Source organism: Moschus berezovskii, chromosome 15 (genome assembly GCF_049115385.1).
Source record: "Moschus berezovskii isolate FMDL1 chromosome 15, NW_MosBer_1.0, whole genome shotgun sequence".
In the NCBI taxonomy this organism is placed as follows: Eukaryota; Metazoa; Chordata; class Mammalia; order Artiodactyla; family Moschidae; genus Moschus; species Moschus berezovskii.
The window spans coordinates 23136532-23152872 of NC_142474.1; the positions used below are offsets into that span (position 1 = coordinate 23136532).

Below are 16341 nucleotides of genomic sequence, written 5' to 3' on the forward strand. Positions count from 1 at the left end.
GGCTCCCAGGCCCGCCTGTCACTGGAAAGCCTTGCAGCCTGTGACCTGGACAGTGGGGAGTCCTCCCTGGGCGCAGTCCCTGGGCCTCAATAAGAGTAGCTGGTATGAAGAAAGGTTTCACCCTTGAGTGTTAGTCTCAGGAGGCAATAGGGTGGGGGAAAGGGACTCCAGGAGCACTCTGAGGTCTGGGTGACTCAGATTGGCAGGTATAAGGTTGGTGTTTGCCCAGGAAGTCCCCTTGACACTTGTGGAGAGGGGTGTGTGCACCCAGAGGTCAGAGCCTAGTGATCCCTCGCCACCAGGCGTCCCTCAAGCAAATATGTTAACAGTTCGGTTGGTCTCTACCTGCTTCAAGACCTGTGCCCGCTGTGCCACTTGTCCTCTCAGAGCCAGGTCACGTAGGACCTGGCCTAGGACTTCTTAGAGGACAAGAGAGCCTGGGTGAGTCCTGTCTTTCTAGGCTCTTGTTAAGATTTTTTTAAATTAAGAAAAACTTAAGTTGCAAAAATTGGGATATAATTATGCCTTGCATTTTTCCAGTTTACACATTTAAAACAAACATACATAATGACCTGGTGTGATTTAAATTGGAAATAAGACGAAAAAGCTAGATTGGACCTCTTGTGGCAAAGAGCAGCCCCTCAGAAGCTTAGTTTCCAGGAAGTTTAAGTCAGAGTTCCCACGTGGCCTTGTGTGGGTCACGTCACCTCTCCAAGGTCTCCCTTTTCTCATCTGAAAAGTAGGACTAGCAGTGGGTTTACACCTAACACGCTCATGAGCCAATACCCTTGGTGAGGGCTCAAACACTTTACACCAACACGTAACCTAGAGTCTACACGGAGCCAGCCCAGGTGCCAAGCTTCCCATTCGCAGCCGTTCAATAGATCTCTGAGGCTGAGGTTCTAGAGCCCATTTCCCAGATGAGAAAGTGGAGGCTAAGACAGGCGAAGCCTCCAGGGAAGGGCCTCCATTCCCAGCCTGGGAAGCCTCCAGGCTGCTTCAGAGGCTGTGTTCTACCAGCCTACCTACTAAAACGTTTATCTTCCCATTACTATGTGCTGCTGTCGTTGCTATTATTAAAACGAGCATATGATAGCACTGCCCCCATACAGCTGTAAGTAGGCTTAACCAAATTAATTTTAAGACTTTAGTATAGTACCCGGTACATAATAAGCGCTCTAGAAGTGTCTGTTAAAGAAAAAGAAATCCTTTAGGTCTTGGGGCCCACAGTCTTGGTGAGGCAAGGTCCAGTGTGCAAGGAACTTTGTCCCGGTTTTTCTCTGCGGCCTTCTCCCCACCCAGCTCCTGCCGCGCCCTGTCCAACACAGTTAAGGAGTTAATGATTTCCCAAGTGGCGGCCCAAAAGGAGCAGGGTCTTGTGTGCAGCACACACGCATGCACACACGTGCACACACACCCTCTAGCTCTCACAACCCCCCACCCCGCGGCGGCCCCGTCCCCCCTCACCCCCTCCCTGCGCGGGGCCCGAGCCTCTTATGCAAGCCGCCGGCGCCCGCCCGTTCCCAGGCCCGGCTGCAGCTGCGGGCGGAGGGGCAGGGCGGGGGCGGCGCGCTGTTTGTCTAGCGCGGCCGTGCCAAAGGCGGCGGGCCCCAGACAGCCAGGCGCCTCCGTACACCTGGGGATGCTCAGGTTAAATAGCTCCGCATTCCTCGGGCCCAGCTGATGGAAACGCTCCCAGGCCGCCGCCGAGCCGGCCTCCAGATGGGCTGGGCCTGGGCCAAAGGGGAAAAGAGGGAAACGTGGAAGCCAGAGTGTGCCTGCACGGGGGAGGAGGTGGCCCGCCTACCCCCGGCTCGGCACAGCCCCTTCCTCCCCTGGAAAAGGGCCCTGCCGTGAGGGGGTACTCGCGGGGACACGCCCACGGCCCGGTGGGTGGGCGGCTGGGAGGGGGGCCCGCGGGAGGGAGTGCACACGTGTGACTCTGAGGACACTCCAAGGACGCACAGGCGACAATTAATAATGATAATTTATAGCTTTCAAACACTGCGTGCTAAATGCTCTATTTCATTTATTCTCTACAGCAGTTCTGTGAAGTTGATGCTGTCAAACAGCAGCCCGTGGTGAGCTGGGTGGGCAGTACCAAAGCACACGATTCACCTCCAAATATTGTTCCCTTTGATAAAGTCTAGAATGTGCTCGGGGAGGAGGTGGTAGCTGGCTTAGGGTTAGTGCTCAATAGGCAGCCTTCATTGTTATTGTTATTCGCAATCCTGCTGTTAGCTCCACAAGGATCCACAAAATCCTTTATGTAAACGGCTGAGAGTACAGTCAGGCTCATGGTGCTAGATGCTATTTATTTTATTGACAAAATATATTAACAGTCCTTGCCCTCTCTGGGACAGGTTCTTTGCCCTTTCTGGGGCTCAGTTTCTCCCTGTGTAATACCTGGCAGCTGCCTGGTAGGGTACTAACTGTTAGTGTCCCCAAGGGTCTAAGTGAAGTCGCTCAGTCGTGTCCAATTCTTTGCGACCCCATGAACCACGGGATTTTCCAGGCGATAGTACTGGAGTGGGTTGCCATTTCCTTCTAACAATTGCCCAGAAAGTTAGTACTTAAACTTCTGAGGAAGCGTTTGCCTATGAAAAGCTACCCCTCACCGCTACCCCCAGATCAGCAGAGACCCAGGAATGCCAGCCAATCTACAGAACACATTTAGACACCCAGTGCAGTTCTGCAGTCCCCAGACACTCACACCCAACCATCAAGCCGGATCCAGGCAGAGGTGCCACCATGCATTTCAGCAGAGCCCACAAGCCCAAACAGCTGGAGTTGGCTCACTTATCTGCAGAACACATGTGCTCACATTTGCCCTTCTGCACACATCCCCACGTGTATCTTCATCCACACCCCCAGGCCTGCACACCAACAGATGACCCAGCCCCACAGGGTAACTACCAGCTCACTCATGTCACACAGGCCCAGACACTCATGTGCACTCCCCCATGAGTACAAACCCACACGCATGTCCAGGCAGATAGGTCCTTGCCAACGACACCATTTTCCGGCTCAGGAGCTGTGGACTTTCTCGCCCACTCCTCCTCATAGCCCACACAGGAGCCCTGGGCTGCTGGCACAGCCTGGTCAGGGTGAGGGGGCAGAGTCCAGACCTAAGAGCAGGTGGCCCAGCAGCTGTGACTGGTCTGGTCCTGCCAACTTGCTCACCCACTTGGACAAAGCTGAAGCCTGGGGGCAGCTTGCTGGGATCCAGGGTTTGGTGGCCCAGAGGGGAGGCAACTCCTCCTGGGGAATGGGGCAAGTTGGAAGTCTTGTCCCTGACAAGCTGAGGTTCTCACTATCCCATTTAAGCTAACATGCAGGTCCAGTGACCTGGTTCTAAGTAACCGGCTTGTTGATACTCTTCAACCCAGAGGGAGCCTTGGAAGTTTGATCTGCATTTGACAACCTCCCCAGGTGACCCAGATGGGCCCATGACCACTTTGAGAAACCCTAAAAGTCTGAAGGATTTGATTTTATGACACCGGGGAGCGAGGAAATGGCCAGGGATGGGGCGGGGTGGGAGGGAAGAATAGATTTTAAAGACACCGGAAACATTTCAGGTCGGTAAAAGCGACCGTCCAGATGTGGCCTTCCCGTCCCCTCCCCCAGCAGCAGCTGTGAAAAGGGTCAGGGGTCACCACCAGCCCAGGTCCCTCCCATCAATCGAAGAAGTCACTGCAGCTTTATCACCATCTAAAGTATTTGTTTAATAACAACAACCAAAAAAGAAAACAACACCCCACAGAACTATTGTAAAACAATATTCTCAGTCGGTGATCATTGTAATATACAATACAAAGCAATTAATTTCCTCAGAAATCTGAGAAGCACCAAACGTGACCATTTTTTAAATGTCCGCTTTTCAAAAAATAGAAACACACGAGGGGGGACTCCCCCCAAGTCTCTGGTGGCTGGTGGGTGAGGAGAGGGTCAGCCTGCCCTGTCAGTCCCCCAGACCCGGGCTGGATCCTGCAAGCGCCCCAGTGGCCGCCGATCGGTCTTGTTCCTCCCTAGCTCCGGCGAGGCGCCTGGAAGGACCAGAGAGCCCTATTCCTCTCGCCCCTGGGAGGGCTGGGGTCTGCCGGCTCCCAAGGGCGGCGCTTCAGCGACACAAGATACGATCGTCCGCTGGAACACACGCCGCCTGTGAAAAGAGAGAAGAGTTGTTGTTGTTTTAACGATCTACTTGGGCATCCTTGAGCACCTAGGTGCCCAAAAGGATGGGGCGAATATAGGGTCAGGCACCCCCTCACGCTCTGAGCCTCAAGTGTCCCCCTTCCTTAGAAAAAAAGTGATCTCCTACTCCAATTCGGACCTCACCTCTGCCGCCAGGGCGCCGATTTCGCCGTTGAGAGTGCTGAGCGGAGCCCGGGCGGGGAGCCCCCGGCCCCCGGGGGTCCCGACGTGGGATTCCGAGTTGAGCTCCAACTCCAGATCCCAGATGTAGTCGATGACGTGCTGGAGGATCTCCACCCTGCTCACCTTGCGGTTCTGGGGCAGGGTGGGCACCAGCTCCTTAAGGCGCGAGTAGCAGCCGTTCATGTCGTAGAGCAGCACGTTCACCGGCTGCTCCTCCAGCAGGGCCGGCAGGCGCGCCCCGGGGCCGCCCGCGCAGCGCGAGATGGCCACGCTCTGCTCGGACAGGCAGCGCACCACCTCGCCCGCGCCGCCCGCCGCCTTGCCGGCCTTCAGCGCGCAGCTGGGGCCCGCGGCGGCCGCGGCGCTGCCACTGGCGACCTTCATGATGCCGGCGTCCGGAGAAAACGAAGCGGACGGAGGAGGAAGAGGACGCCGCTGGTGGGGAAAAGAATCGCGAACGCGAGAAGGACTGCCGTGCAAAAGCGCAACTCGAGTACCCCAACCCGACTTTTATAAAGATGCCGCGCGCCTCCCCGCCCCTTCCTCGGGGGGCGGGCTCAGATGTTCAAAAACAGCCAATGGAAGGCCTAGGGGCGTGGCCTGGAGGGCTTCTGGGTCCCGCCTCCTGCTCCCCGCGAGCACCCTCACCCGCGTGGAAAAGTGACTCGAGTCGCAAGAACAGAGAGAGTGGGAGGCGGGGGACAAGATGGCTCGTGGAGGCGAGGGTTGCCCAGAAGGCGAAACCGGTTATTACTGATCACGAAAAGATTCCAAGAATGTTTTCTCAGGGATATGGTCTCAATTCTCCGGCCCCATTTTACAGATGAGGGAAACTGAGGTCCCGATGGAGAAGCAGCCTGGGCATCTGGACTCTACTGGAAGATTACCTCTGGGCCTCTGATCTTCCCAATATTTGAGCTGATATTTAAAGCTGGCCCTCTACACTCTGTCTGCCCCCTCACCTCCCCGGGAGGGGGACGTTCTCCTTTCCCATTTCCCAGAGAACGCTGCTGGCTTACCCATGCACCTCAGGATGGGAGCAATTAATTCTGGCTTGGGCCCCTGGGACCTGAGCAAGAAAAAGGCACCCAGAGTGGGCTGTCTTCCCTGATTTCTCCCCTGAATTTGCAGCCCCAAAACTGCATCATTAAGTAAGTAAATTTTTTTCTCCCTTTTTGGCTTTCTTCCCCCCCAAGACCGCTGGGATCAGGGTCTCCCTCCCACGGCGCGGCAGCTGCGGAGCTCTCGTCGTCCCCCTCCCACCCTCCCCCAAACCCCCACTCCCGGGGCTGCTCTGTGTCAGCGTCTCAACAAGCTGCTCAGACCGTTAGACGCCAGGCCCGTGACGTCACCCATTCATAAAACCCGGACGGGCTGTCAGGCTGGCGCCGTGAGGGCGGTCGCCATGGAGACGGCAAACCGGGCCTCAGCGCTCCCTAGCTACCCCCAGCCCGACCAGTCACCTGCAGACCTCGGGTGGGAAGCCTGGGAATGCGCTCCTCGCGGGCGCGGTCGCTGAGCAAGGGTCACCTTACCTCCCGGCCCCACACCTGGGAATCTCTCCACCAGGCCCACAGCTCGGCCGCTTGAGAGGTTTCTTCACCGCCCCCCTCCCCACCTCTCTAGTTCCCAGTTCCCGCCTGGAGAAAGACTTTGGATTCCAACTTTGCTTCTGGGTGAATTTAGCTGAGTAACCCTCTCGGGCCCTCTCTGAGCCCTAATGTCTGCCTGGTATTTAGGTAATGATAAAGGTGATGAATTATTCCGTTCATAAGAATAATATTCCGTTCCAGCCAGGCACTGTGTGAAGAGTTTGCTTTATCAACCTTACCCGATCCCCGGCATCTTTATGTTGTTGTTGCTAAGTCGTGTCGGACTCTTTGTGACCCCATGAGCTGTAGCCCGCCGTGTCCTCTGCCCATGGGGTTTCTGGCAAGAATACCGGAGTGGATTGCCACTTCCTTCTCCAGGGGATCTTCCCCATCCAGGGATGGAACTGGGGTCTCCTGCATGGCAGGCGGATTCTTTATGGCTGAGCTACCAGAGACACCTTTGGTTTCTTTATACAAAGAAGGAAACTGAGGCTCAAAAAGCTTCCCAGGAGCCTGAGCTGTTGTAATGGCTGCATTATGATAACAAGGGCACTTGATTGCCATGCCCTGCCTTCCTGCCAGGGTAGGCAGTCCGTCTCAAGAACCCTGAGTAGGCTAGAGGAGGGGAAACTGAGGCTTGGAATAGCCCCCCCTAAGTCACACAGAGTTAGCCAGGCTAAAATTCTGTGCTCACAAAGGAGAGGATGATGTTATGGCCCCTTCTCCCCCTGCAATTAATTCACCAAGTATCAGCAAGTTTCCTTTTCCCACTGTTTCGGGGGAGGGGCTGATAAACCGGCCCCCTGCCTCCACATCTGGAAACCAGGAAAACTGATCCCTGAGACCAGCTTCAAAGGAGAGAGATCACTAATTAATTAACTGGACTCCTCCATCCATGCCCTTAACACCCCACCACCACCACCACCACCACCACCACCACCGAACTCTCCCAACCCCCTAGGTCTTGTTTGTGTGTGTGTGCTCAGCGATTCAGTCCCATCCGACTGTTTGTGACCCCATGGACTGTAGCCCACCAGGCTCCTCTGTCCATGGGGTTTTCGGGGCAAGAATACTGGACCTGGTTGCCATTTCTTATTCCAGGGTATCTTCCCGACCCAGGGATCAAACTGTGTCTCCTGCATTGGCAGGCAGATTCTTTATCACTGTGCCACCTGGAACCCCCTCTAATGATTGGAGAGAACATTTTGCTGTGCAAAAGAATTGCTAAAGAATTGGAAGGACCGACCAGAGGAAATTAGAATATTTATTCATTACGTGCTGCTAAGCTGCTGAAATTAGAATTTCATTACCTAGTGTTTATTAATTGATCCAGCAATTCCACTTGCTGGAATCAATTTCAGAGAAACCTACACATGGGCACAAAGGATGTCTGTTCAACATGTTTCACTGAGGTGCTACTTGCAAGGGAGGAAGTTGAAACAATGTAAATGTCCATCAACATGATAGAAATTATGAATGAGACATCGACCCCGTGACCTGGCTGTGCAGCAGGTGGGAAGCATGGCTCTGAGACATTTCTAGATTCTACTGTTGGTGGAGAAAGCAAGTTTCAGACCAGGGGTCAAGGCAGGACTTCTCTTACTGATCCCAAGTACATGTGGATCTGGAAATGAATTTAAAACAGGAGAGAAAATTATGCTACAGAAAAAAAATTCAAACACAACATTGTGCGATTTCTTTTACATGAAGAATAGATTAGAATAGGCTCAGTTAATCTAGAGGAAAGAAATCAGAATGGTGGTTGCCTCTGTGAGTGGAGAGTGAGAGTTGCCAGGAATTTAGGGAATCGTTCTAGAGGAATGGAAATGGTCCATGTCATGCAGGTTACAGGTGTAGGCTACACAGTGTATGAGTTAGTTAAAATACTTTAAATTATATACTTTTGTGCATTTCATTGTATTTAAACTCCACCTCAATAAAAAAAATATAAGAAAGTTTTAAAAAAATACTAGGGTAGACACTAAATTATTAAGATTACCTGAGAAGGGAAGAGAAGCAATATGAAATAATAATTTCACTGTAATCTTCACAGAGATATTTCATCCTTTTTTGCGAAAAACAAAAAAACCAAAAAACCCACAAACAATGTTTTTTGTTTGTTGTTTGTTTGTGGTGTAGCACTCGTTTCTGGGATCTTAGTTCCCCAACCAGGGCTTGATCCTGCACCCTTAGCAGTGAAAGCGCAAGTCTTGACCACTGGACCTTCAAGGAATTCCCTAAAACAGTGTTGTTGAAGTATAACTGACATACTCAAACTGTAAATATTTAAACTGTCCAATCTGATAAGGTCTGACATACACATAAACCCATGCATCGTCACCACGTTTAGGAAAATTATATGCTTCATCACCCCTAAAAGTTTTAATCTGCCCTTGAAATCCCTCCCTCCTGCCTCTTCCACCCAGTGCCCAAGTACTTTATAGATCAGTTTGCATTTTCTAGAATTTTATACACCCAAGTACAATATATAATGTACACAGTATATTCCCTAATTTCTTAAAAATGTTTTCAGCCTAGTTTCTTTCAGTTCAGTTCAGTTCAGTTCAGTCGCTCAGTCGTGTCCGACTCTCCGCGACCCCATGAATCACAGCACGCCAGGCCTCCAACTTGGCATAATTATTTTGAGAATGTTTATTACTTCTTATTGCTGAGTAGTAAGTAGGCTGTGGATATACCAAATGCTCCCCTGTTGATGAGCATTTGAGTTGTTTACTGAGTTGTTTTGCGTTTGGCTGCTTCTGGTCTTAGTTGGGGCAGGTGGGAATCTTCGATGGATTTTTGTTATATCAATGCGGTTGCGGACTCTCTAGTTGTGCGAGGGCGGTGAGCTGCTGGCCTAGTTGCTTTGAGGCATGTAGGATCTTAGTTCCCCAACCAGGGATCCAACCTGTGTACCCTGCATTGCAAGGCGGATTCTTAACTACTGGACAACCACGGAAGTCCCTGTTTACAGTTTTTGGTTAGTACAAATAAAGTGGCAATGAACTCTTATATACATGTATTTCTATGAATCTATGCTTTCATTTCTTCTAGGTAGACACTTAGTAGTGAAATGACTGGGTTACATAGTAGATATTTATTTAACTTCATAAGAAACTGCTGGGAATTCCTTGGCAGTCCAGTGATTAGGATGCCGCAGTTTTACTGCTGAGGGCATGAGTTCAGTCCCTGGTCCAGGAACTAAGATCCCACAAGCCTTGCAGCCAAAAAAAGAAAAGAAAAGACACTGCTAAACTCTTTTCCACAGTGGTTGCATCATTTTACATTCCCATCAGTATCCCATTCCATCCGTTTTCCTCCATGGGTTCTCTAAGAGTTGTATGCTGGTCTATGAGAATGGCTAATAAAAGCTAAAAGCCATTCCAAAAGATGAGTTGCAGTGTCTCATTGTGGTATTAATCTGTATTTTCCTAATTAAAAAGCAGAGACATTACTTTGCCAACAAAGGTCTGTCTAGTCAAGGCTATGGTTTTTCCCGTGGTCATGTATGGATGTGAGAGTTGGACTGTGAAGAAAGCTGATCGCCGAAGAATTGATGCTTTTGAACTGTGGTGTTGGAGAAGACTCTTGAGAGTCCCTTGGACTGCAAGGAGATCCAACCAGTCCATTCTAAAGGAGATCAATCCTGGGTGTTCATTGGAAGGACTGATGCTAAAGCTGAAACTCCAATACTTTGGCCACCTCATGTGACGAGTTGACTCACTGGAAAAGAATCTTATGCTGGGAAAGGTTGAGGGCGGGAGGAGAAGGGGAGGACAGAGAATGAGATGGCTGGATGGCATCACCAACTCTGTGGACATGAGTTTGAGTGAACTCCGGGAGTTGGTGATGGACAGGGAGGCCTGGCGTGCTGTGATTCATGGGGTCGCGGAGAGTCGGACATGGCTGAGCGAATGAACTGAACTGAACTGAACTGAATGACTAAAGACATTGAGCATCTTTTCATATGCCTGTATGCTACCCGTATATCTCCTTTGATGTAGATATTCATTTCTTTTGCTCATATAAATTATTTTTAGGTAACTGTAGATTCACATGCAGTCGTAAGAAATAACAGAGACATCTTATATTCTTTACCCAGTTTCCCTAATGGGAAACCTGCCTACCTACAGTACAATATCACAGCAAGATTTCACCTGATTTCTGGTGAGATTCAGATTTTACCTGATTTACATGCACTGCAGCCATGAAATTAAAAGATGCTTGCTCCTTGGAAGAAACATTATGACCAACCTAGACAGCTTATTAAAAAGCAGAGACATCACTTTGCCAATAAAAGTCCATCTAGTCAAAGCTATGGTTTTTCCAGTAGTCATGTATGGATGTGAGAGTTGGACCATAAAGAAAACTGAGCACTGAAGAATTGATGCTTTTGAACTATGGTGCTGTAGAAGATTCTTGAGAGACCCTTGAACTGCAAGGAGATCTAACCAGTCAGTCCTGAATATTCATTGGAAGGACTGATGCTGAAGCTGAAACTCCAATACTTTGGCCACCTGATGCGAAGAACTGACTTATTTGAAAAGACCCTGATGCTGGGAAAGATTGAAGGCCAGAGGAGAAGGGGATGACAGAGGATGAGATTGACTCAGTGGACATGAGTTTGAGTAAGCTCTGGGAGTTGCTGATGGACAGGGAAGCCTGGTGTACTGCAGTCCATGGGTTTGCAAAGAGTCAAACACTACTGAGCAACTGGACTGAACTGAACATGCACTAATGTGTGTGTATTTAGTTCTGTGCATTTTTATTACATGTGTAGACTTGTGTGACCATCACCAGAGTGAATACACAGAGCAGTTCCATCATAAGGCTCCCTCATGCCACCCTTTCATCTTTTGTCCATTTCTTTTAATTTGGTTGTTTGTTTTCATGTTGTAGACTTTTGAGACTTCTTCAAAAATTTTGAACATAGATTGTTTGTCAGATAAATGATTTATGAATGTTTTCTCCAGTATGTGTCTAGGTTTTTTATCCTCTTAATAATACTTTTGGAAGAGCAGAAGCTTTAAATTTGATGTTCAATTTATCAATTTTTAATTTTATGAGTCATGCATTTTTGTCATATTTAAGAAAAATCTCTGCCTAACGCAAGATCACAAAGCTTTTCTCTTTTGTTTTCCCAGAAGTTTTATAGCTTTAGGTCTATGTATCCATTACACTAGGTTTTTCTTATATAAGGCTCCCCTGGTGGCACAGATGGTAGAGAAACTGCCTGCAATGTGAGAGACCCGGGTTGGATCCCTGGGTTGGGAAGATCCCCTGGAGAAGAAAATGGCAACCCACTTCAGTATTCTTGCCTGGAAACAAGAATATGTCCTCCATGGACAGAGGAACCTGTCAGCCTACAGTCCATAGGGTCGCAATGAGTTGGACATGACTAAGTGATTATCACTTTCACATATATTTTTTTTGGCTGGGGTGGGTCTTCCTTGTGGCATGTGGGCTTAGTTGCCTCATGGCATATAGGACCTTAGTTCCTTGACCAGGGATTGAACCCACATCCCCGGCATTGGAAGGTGGATTCTAAACCACTGGACCACCGGGGAAGTCCCCTTGAATATATTTTTAAACAGAAGTGTATTCATGTACTACCTTATGTAAGAAAAAAGCCACCTCCAAACGTTTAGTATATCTCCCTCTGACCTGACTGCTGATTAGGACGAGGTAGAATCTCAAAGATCCTTTGCAGACAGAGGAGAGAAAGTCAACATACCATTAGGACTACCAATAGTTAAGTGTACCCCACATTCACGAGCATCCACCTCCTGACAGGTCCTGTGTTAGCTGTATCAAGACTATATTATGCAAATTGCCTGCTATGTGCATTAGCCACACAAAGGATAAGTCCTATTTGGAGGAAATCAGGGAGGAAAGGAGGTGACTTATCCTCTAGATACTTTATGAGGGAAAGCACAAGGAGATAAGGCCTGAATGAAGACATTTAAGGGGCCTGTAAAGGTCTGATCATTTGAGGAGAGACAGTTGGCTACAGAATAGTGTAAAGGGCTAGGGCTTAGGGTCCAACAGTTCAAGATTCAAATCTTTGTTATACTGTGTGACCTGGACCAAGACATTTCACCTCTATGAGCCTTTGCTTCCTCATTGGCAAAATGATAGAACTTCCTAACTCCTTAGGCTATTTCTAGGAGTCACTGAGATTAAGCTTTGCAAAGCTCCTACTGTGGTCTTGGCACAGACTAGATGCTTACTATACAGTAGACAGTAAACACATCTTTTCAAGTCTAGGCCTGGCTCTCTGGGAACCGTTTGGTTGCAATTATGCTCCCTTTTTTTTTTTTTTTAATGTTTTGGCCATGCTAAAGGGCATGTGGGATCTTAGTTCCCTGACCAGGGATCGAATCCATGCCTCCTGCATTAGAAGCGTAGAATCTTAACTGCTGAACCTCCAGGGAAGTCCTAGCTCCCAGCAGTTTTTAGTGAACTCTGGAAGGTGAGCTTTCAGATCCCCTGAAATGTTCCCTTCACTGTGCTCCCTTCAAACTTGCCAGTTGAAATAATGACACTCCCCTATACACACACCTAAGCCTGTGGGTCAAAAATATCTGGCTTCATTTCACTCCAGAAAATTTTCAGTACTTCCAGACTTTGGTTTTTATCTCCAGCATTTTTAAGGTCTGACAAGGAGTTGGAATAAAGACTGCTTGTTTATATTTTTGCCAAATGGGCATTTTTTGGTCCCTCTCCTTGGTAGTGTGAATTAAGGGAGTATTTGCCTCCCAACCCCACTACCAAGCCAGCTCAGGAAAACAGACCCAGACCACTCTTTTGGCCAGAAAGTTTGGAGGACCCATTAAGTGACCCCCCAACAGTCCCACCCCAGGGTTCCGCTACTAGTCCTTCAGTTCAGTTCAGTTGCTCCGTCATGTCTGACTCTTTGAGACTCCATGGACTGCAGCACGCCAGGTTTTCCTGTCCATCACCAATTCCTGAAGCTTGCTCAAACTCATATCCATCAAGTCGATGAAGCCATCCAACCATCTCATCCTCTGTCATCCCCTTCTCCTCTGGCCTTCAATCTTTCCCAGAATCAAGGTCTTTTCAAATAAGTTAGTTCTTAGCATCAAGTGGCCAAAGTATTGGAGCTTCAGCTTCAACAACAGTCCTTCCAGTGAATATTCAGGACTGATTTCCTTTAAGATTGACTGGTTTGATCTCCTTGCAGTCTAAGAGACTCTCAAGAGTCTTCTCCAGCACCACAGTTCAAAAGCATCATTTCTTCAGTGTTAGGTTTGCTTTATGGTCCAACTCTCACATCCATACATGACTACTGGAAAAACCATAGCTTTGACTAGATGGACTTTTGTTGGCAAAGTAATGTCTCTGCTTTTTAATATGTTGTCTAGGTTGATCATGGTTTTTCTTCCAAGGAGCAAGCATCTTTTCATTTCATGGCTGCAGTCACCATCTACAGTGCTTTTGGAGCCCCCCAAAATAAATCTGTCACTAGTCCGTCAGAAAGCCTTTACACACACTTCTGAGTTTCACAGCTGCTCTCTGGGACTGGCAGCAGCTGTGTGAATATAATACTCCATTTCACAGATGGGAATACTGGGGCCCAGAGAGAAGGGCCCAGCCCTTCACACCTTCAAATCTTGGCTCTTCCATTGATAAACTGTGCCTCAGTTTCCCCAAGTGTAAACTGGACCTAACCCTCATTTGTCTCTGTGGAGCGATTATGAGAATGAAACAAGCTATTCTAGGAAGTGATGAATGGCAAGGTCTTTTGTTATTATGTCTCTGTCATCATGGCTCCTTTTCTGCCTTTACTATCCTTCCTCTGGCTTCCAGGGCTCAAGGCAAATGGCTCCCATTTCTTAAGTGCTCACTCTGGGTCAGGCCTGGTTCCAAGTTTAACCTAAGATAGGGAGCTCAGGAGGGCAGGGACCACAACTGTCATCGTCATTGCTGTAACCCAAAGCAGAGCGCAGTGCCTGGCACACAGGAGGCACTCAATGAGTATTTGTTGATGAAAGAAAAACGACTCATGATTTAGGTGGTAATACTGTGTCCCCTTTACAGCTGAGATCACTGGGGCCCAGAGAAGTTGAGTGCTTTGGATCACACAGCTGAGATGTGGCATTGAACCTAAGTGGTCTGGTTCCTAAAAGAGTGGCTGTGAGGGGCTGAGTGGTTTGAGTGCATGTGTGTCTACACTGCATGTGTGTCTACACTGCAGGGTACCTCCTTATGGATTTGTGTACATGTCCAGCACATTCCCCACGGCCCCTCCCAGGAGTCTTGGCCTTGTAGGCTCCAGGGCGGTCCTGCCTGGGCCACGTGACACGCTCTGGCCCTGGCCCGGCAGCTGTTCCCCAGATGTGCCCACAGCGCAGCCTTCCAGCCGCCAGGCCGGCGCCTCTGGGCTGGGGCTGCCGGAGCTGTGGGGGAGAGACCTTTGGCTCTGGTTGTCCCCAGCTCCCCACCCCCCAGTAATGGGAGACTACAAGCGTCCCCTGCACGCTCTACCCCCAGAACTGTGTGCTCAGCCAACACTCCTCTCTGCCCATCATGCTGAGAAGAGAATCCAAGCTCCTCCAGGCCCGCAGCCCCTCCCCAGCAACACCAGCCCCACCAGCCCCACCAAACGCATCTCTTGCCCCTCCCTTTGTCTCACAAGCCCTGGGGCCTCCTTCACTACCTAGTGTGGTCCTGCCTTAGGGCCTTTGCCTTTGCTGTTCCCTCTGACTTGAAGGCCCATCCAGATCTTTATAAGACTGCTCATTCGTCAAGTCTCAGGTCAGATGTCTCCTCTTGAGGGACCTTAAAACCTCCCTGGGCTATTCACTTTCTTTCCTGTTCTCCTGGTCTTCATCATTCATAGACCTTATTGCCATCTGAAATGATCATCATTTTCTTGGTAATTGTCCACCTTCTCCACACCCTTTCCAGGCTGTGAGCTCCTTCAGTCACTGCTGTGTCCCTAGAGCTGAGCACAGGGCTTGACCCAGAGAGGGCAAGCGACTTGCTCAAGGTCACACAGCATAGTACTTAGAGTAATATTTAGAGTAATATCTGTCGGATGAATGGTTACCTAATGGTCCTTAGTTACCTCGTGTGCAAAATGAAGACAAAAGTTGAACTTAATCCACAAGGTTATGACACGTCAGTTGGAAAACATTCAGAAATGGGAGCCAGAACACAATTTTGTGTCTTTCCAGGGTCCTCAATTTTCAATCCTCCAAACCAGCAGGAGACTGTGGATGGGTGTATGAGGGTGTGGGGACTTCAAGCTATTTGTCCTTAATAGCTGTGGAAACCTCTGCCAAGTCCCTTTCCCGTTCTGGACCTTAGTTTCCACATCTATAAAATGAGGCCTGTTGCCACCCCTCCATCCTAGAGGTTTTGTGCTGGACTCCTGGGTCATGTTGGAGAGTACAGGGGTCCAGGCTTGAGTCCACCTTTTGCTTTTCATCCTGTTTTCCAAAGAGGCCCCAGAACAATGAACAGGCGGCTGGAGCCTTCCAGTCTGGGCACCTCCCTGGGTCCCCTGCAGTTGAGGAGTGAGGTGGGGCCTTCCTGTGACCTGACAAAAGACCACTGCTGCCCTGGAGTCTTAGGACCAAAGGGAGGGGCAGAGTCAGATCCCGGGGACCTTCCATCTTAGGTCACTTAGCACAGGCCAAACCTGCAGAGCTGCACCAGTACAGCTACACACACTGAGTGACATACTTATATGACAAACACAGCACATGTGCGCAAACTGACACCATGACTGACATATTGACTGACAGCAACACCTCAACACACAACCAACAAAGCAACCTGCCAAATGCACAACACAGTACCACATGATAAGAACAATTAGCACGCTGGCCTCAGAGCACACAACCAAAACCCAAATCTGTACAACCAACACGTCAGTAAATACACAGAGACCATGGAGGCAACACACTGAAACACCCAACTGTCACACCTAACAGAACCACACCAAAGCAACACCCTCAAAAGCACAACCCAGACATACACACTACACCACAGCACCCTCAAAAGCACAACCCAGACATACACACTACACCACAACACACATTCACCAAACACAGCAGACACTTACACCCAGATCAATATTGCTCACATCAAGATGCTGACACACAGCTCCCACAGTGCCCACATCTTACAGAAAACAATCAAATGCAAATCCACAAGCCGTCTTCCCCAGGCACTGATTCCCCGAAGTGTACATGCCCAACCAGCACCACCTTCACCAGTTCAAAGACCCCATACTGCCTCCTACCACTCCTAAAGTCTCAGTTGAGGCACGTGGGATCTTTAGCTGCAGCATGCAGGACTTTTTTAGTTGTGGCATGTGAACTCTCAGTTGTGGCGGCTTGTG

The 16341-nt window shown here is 49.4% G+C and overlaps 1 protein-coding gene across 1 annotated transcript; it reads right to left on the minus strand.

Annotated features, from left to right (window-relative positions):
* Positions 1-3890: 3890 nt before the first annotated feature.
* On the minus strand, positions 3891-4879 carry ID1 (inhibitor of DNA binding 1). Its single transcript, XM_055425382.2, has 2 exons — positions 4339-4879; positions 3891-4162 (listed from the first exon to the last, which is right to left on the minus strand). The coding sequence occupies exons 1-2, from the start codon at positions 4759-4761 to the stop codon at positions 4121-4123; spliced, it is 465 nt and encodes a 154-aa protein (XP_055281357.1). The 5' UTR covers positions 4762-4879; the 3' UTR covers positions 3891-4120.
* Positions 4880-16341: the final 11462 nt, after the last annotated feature.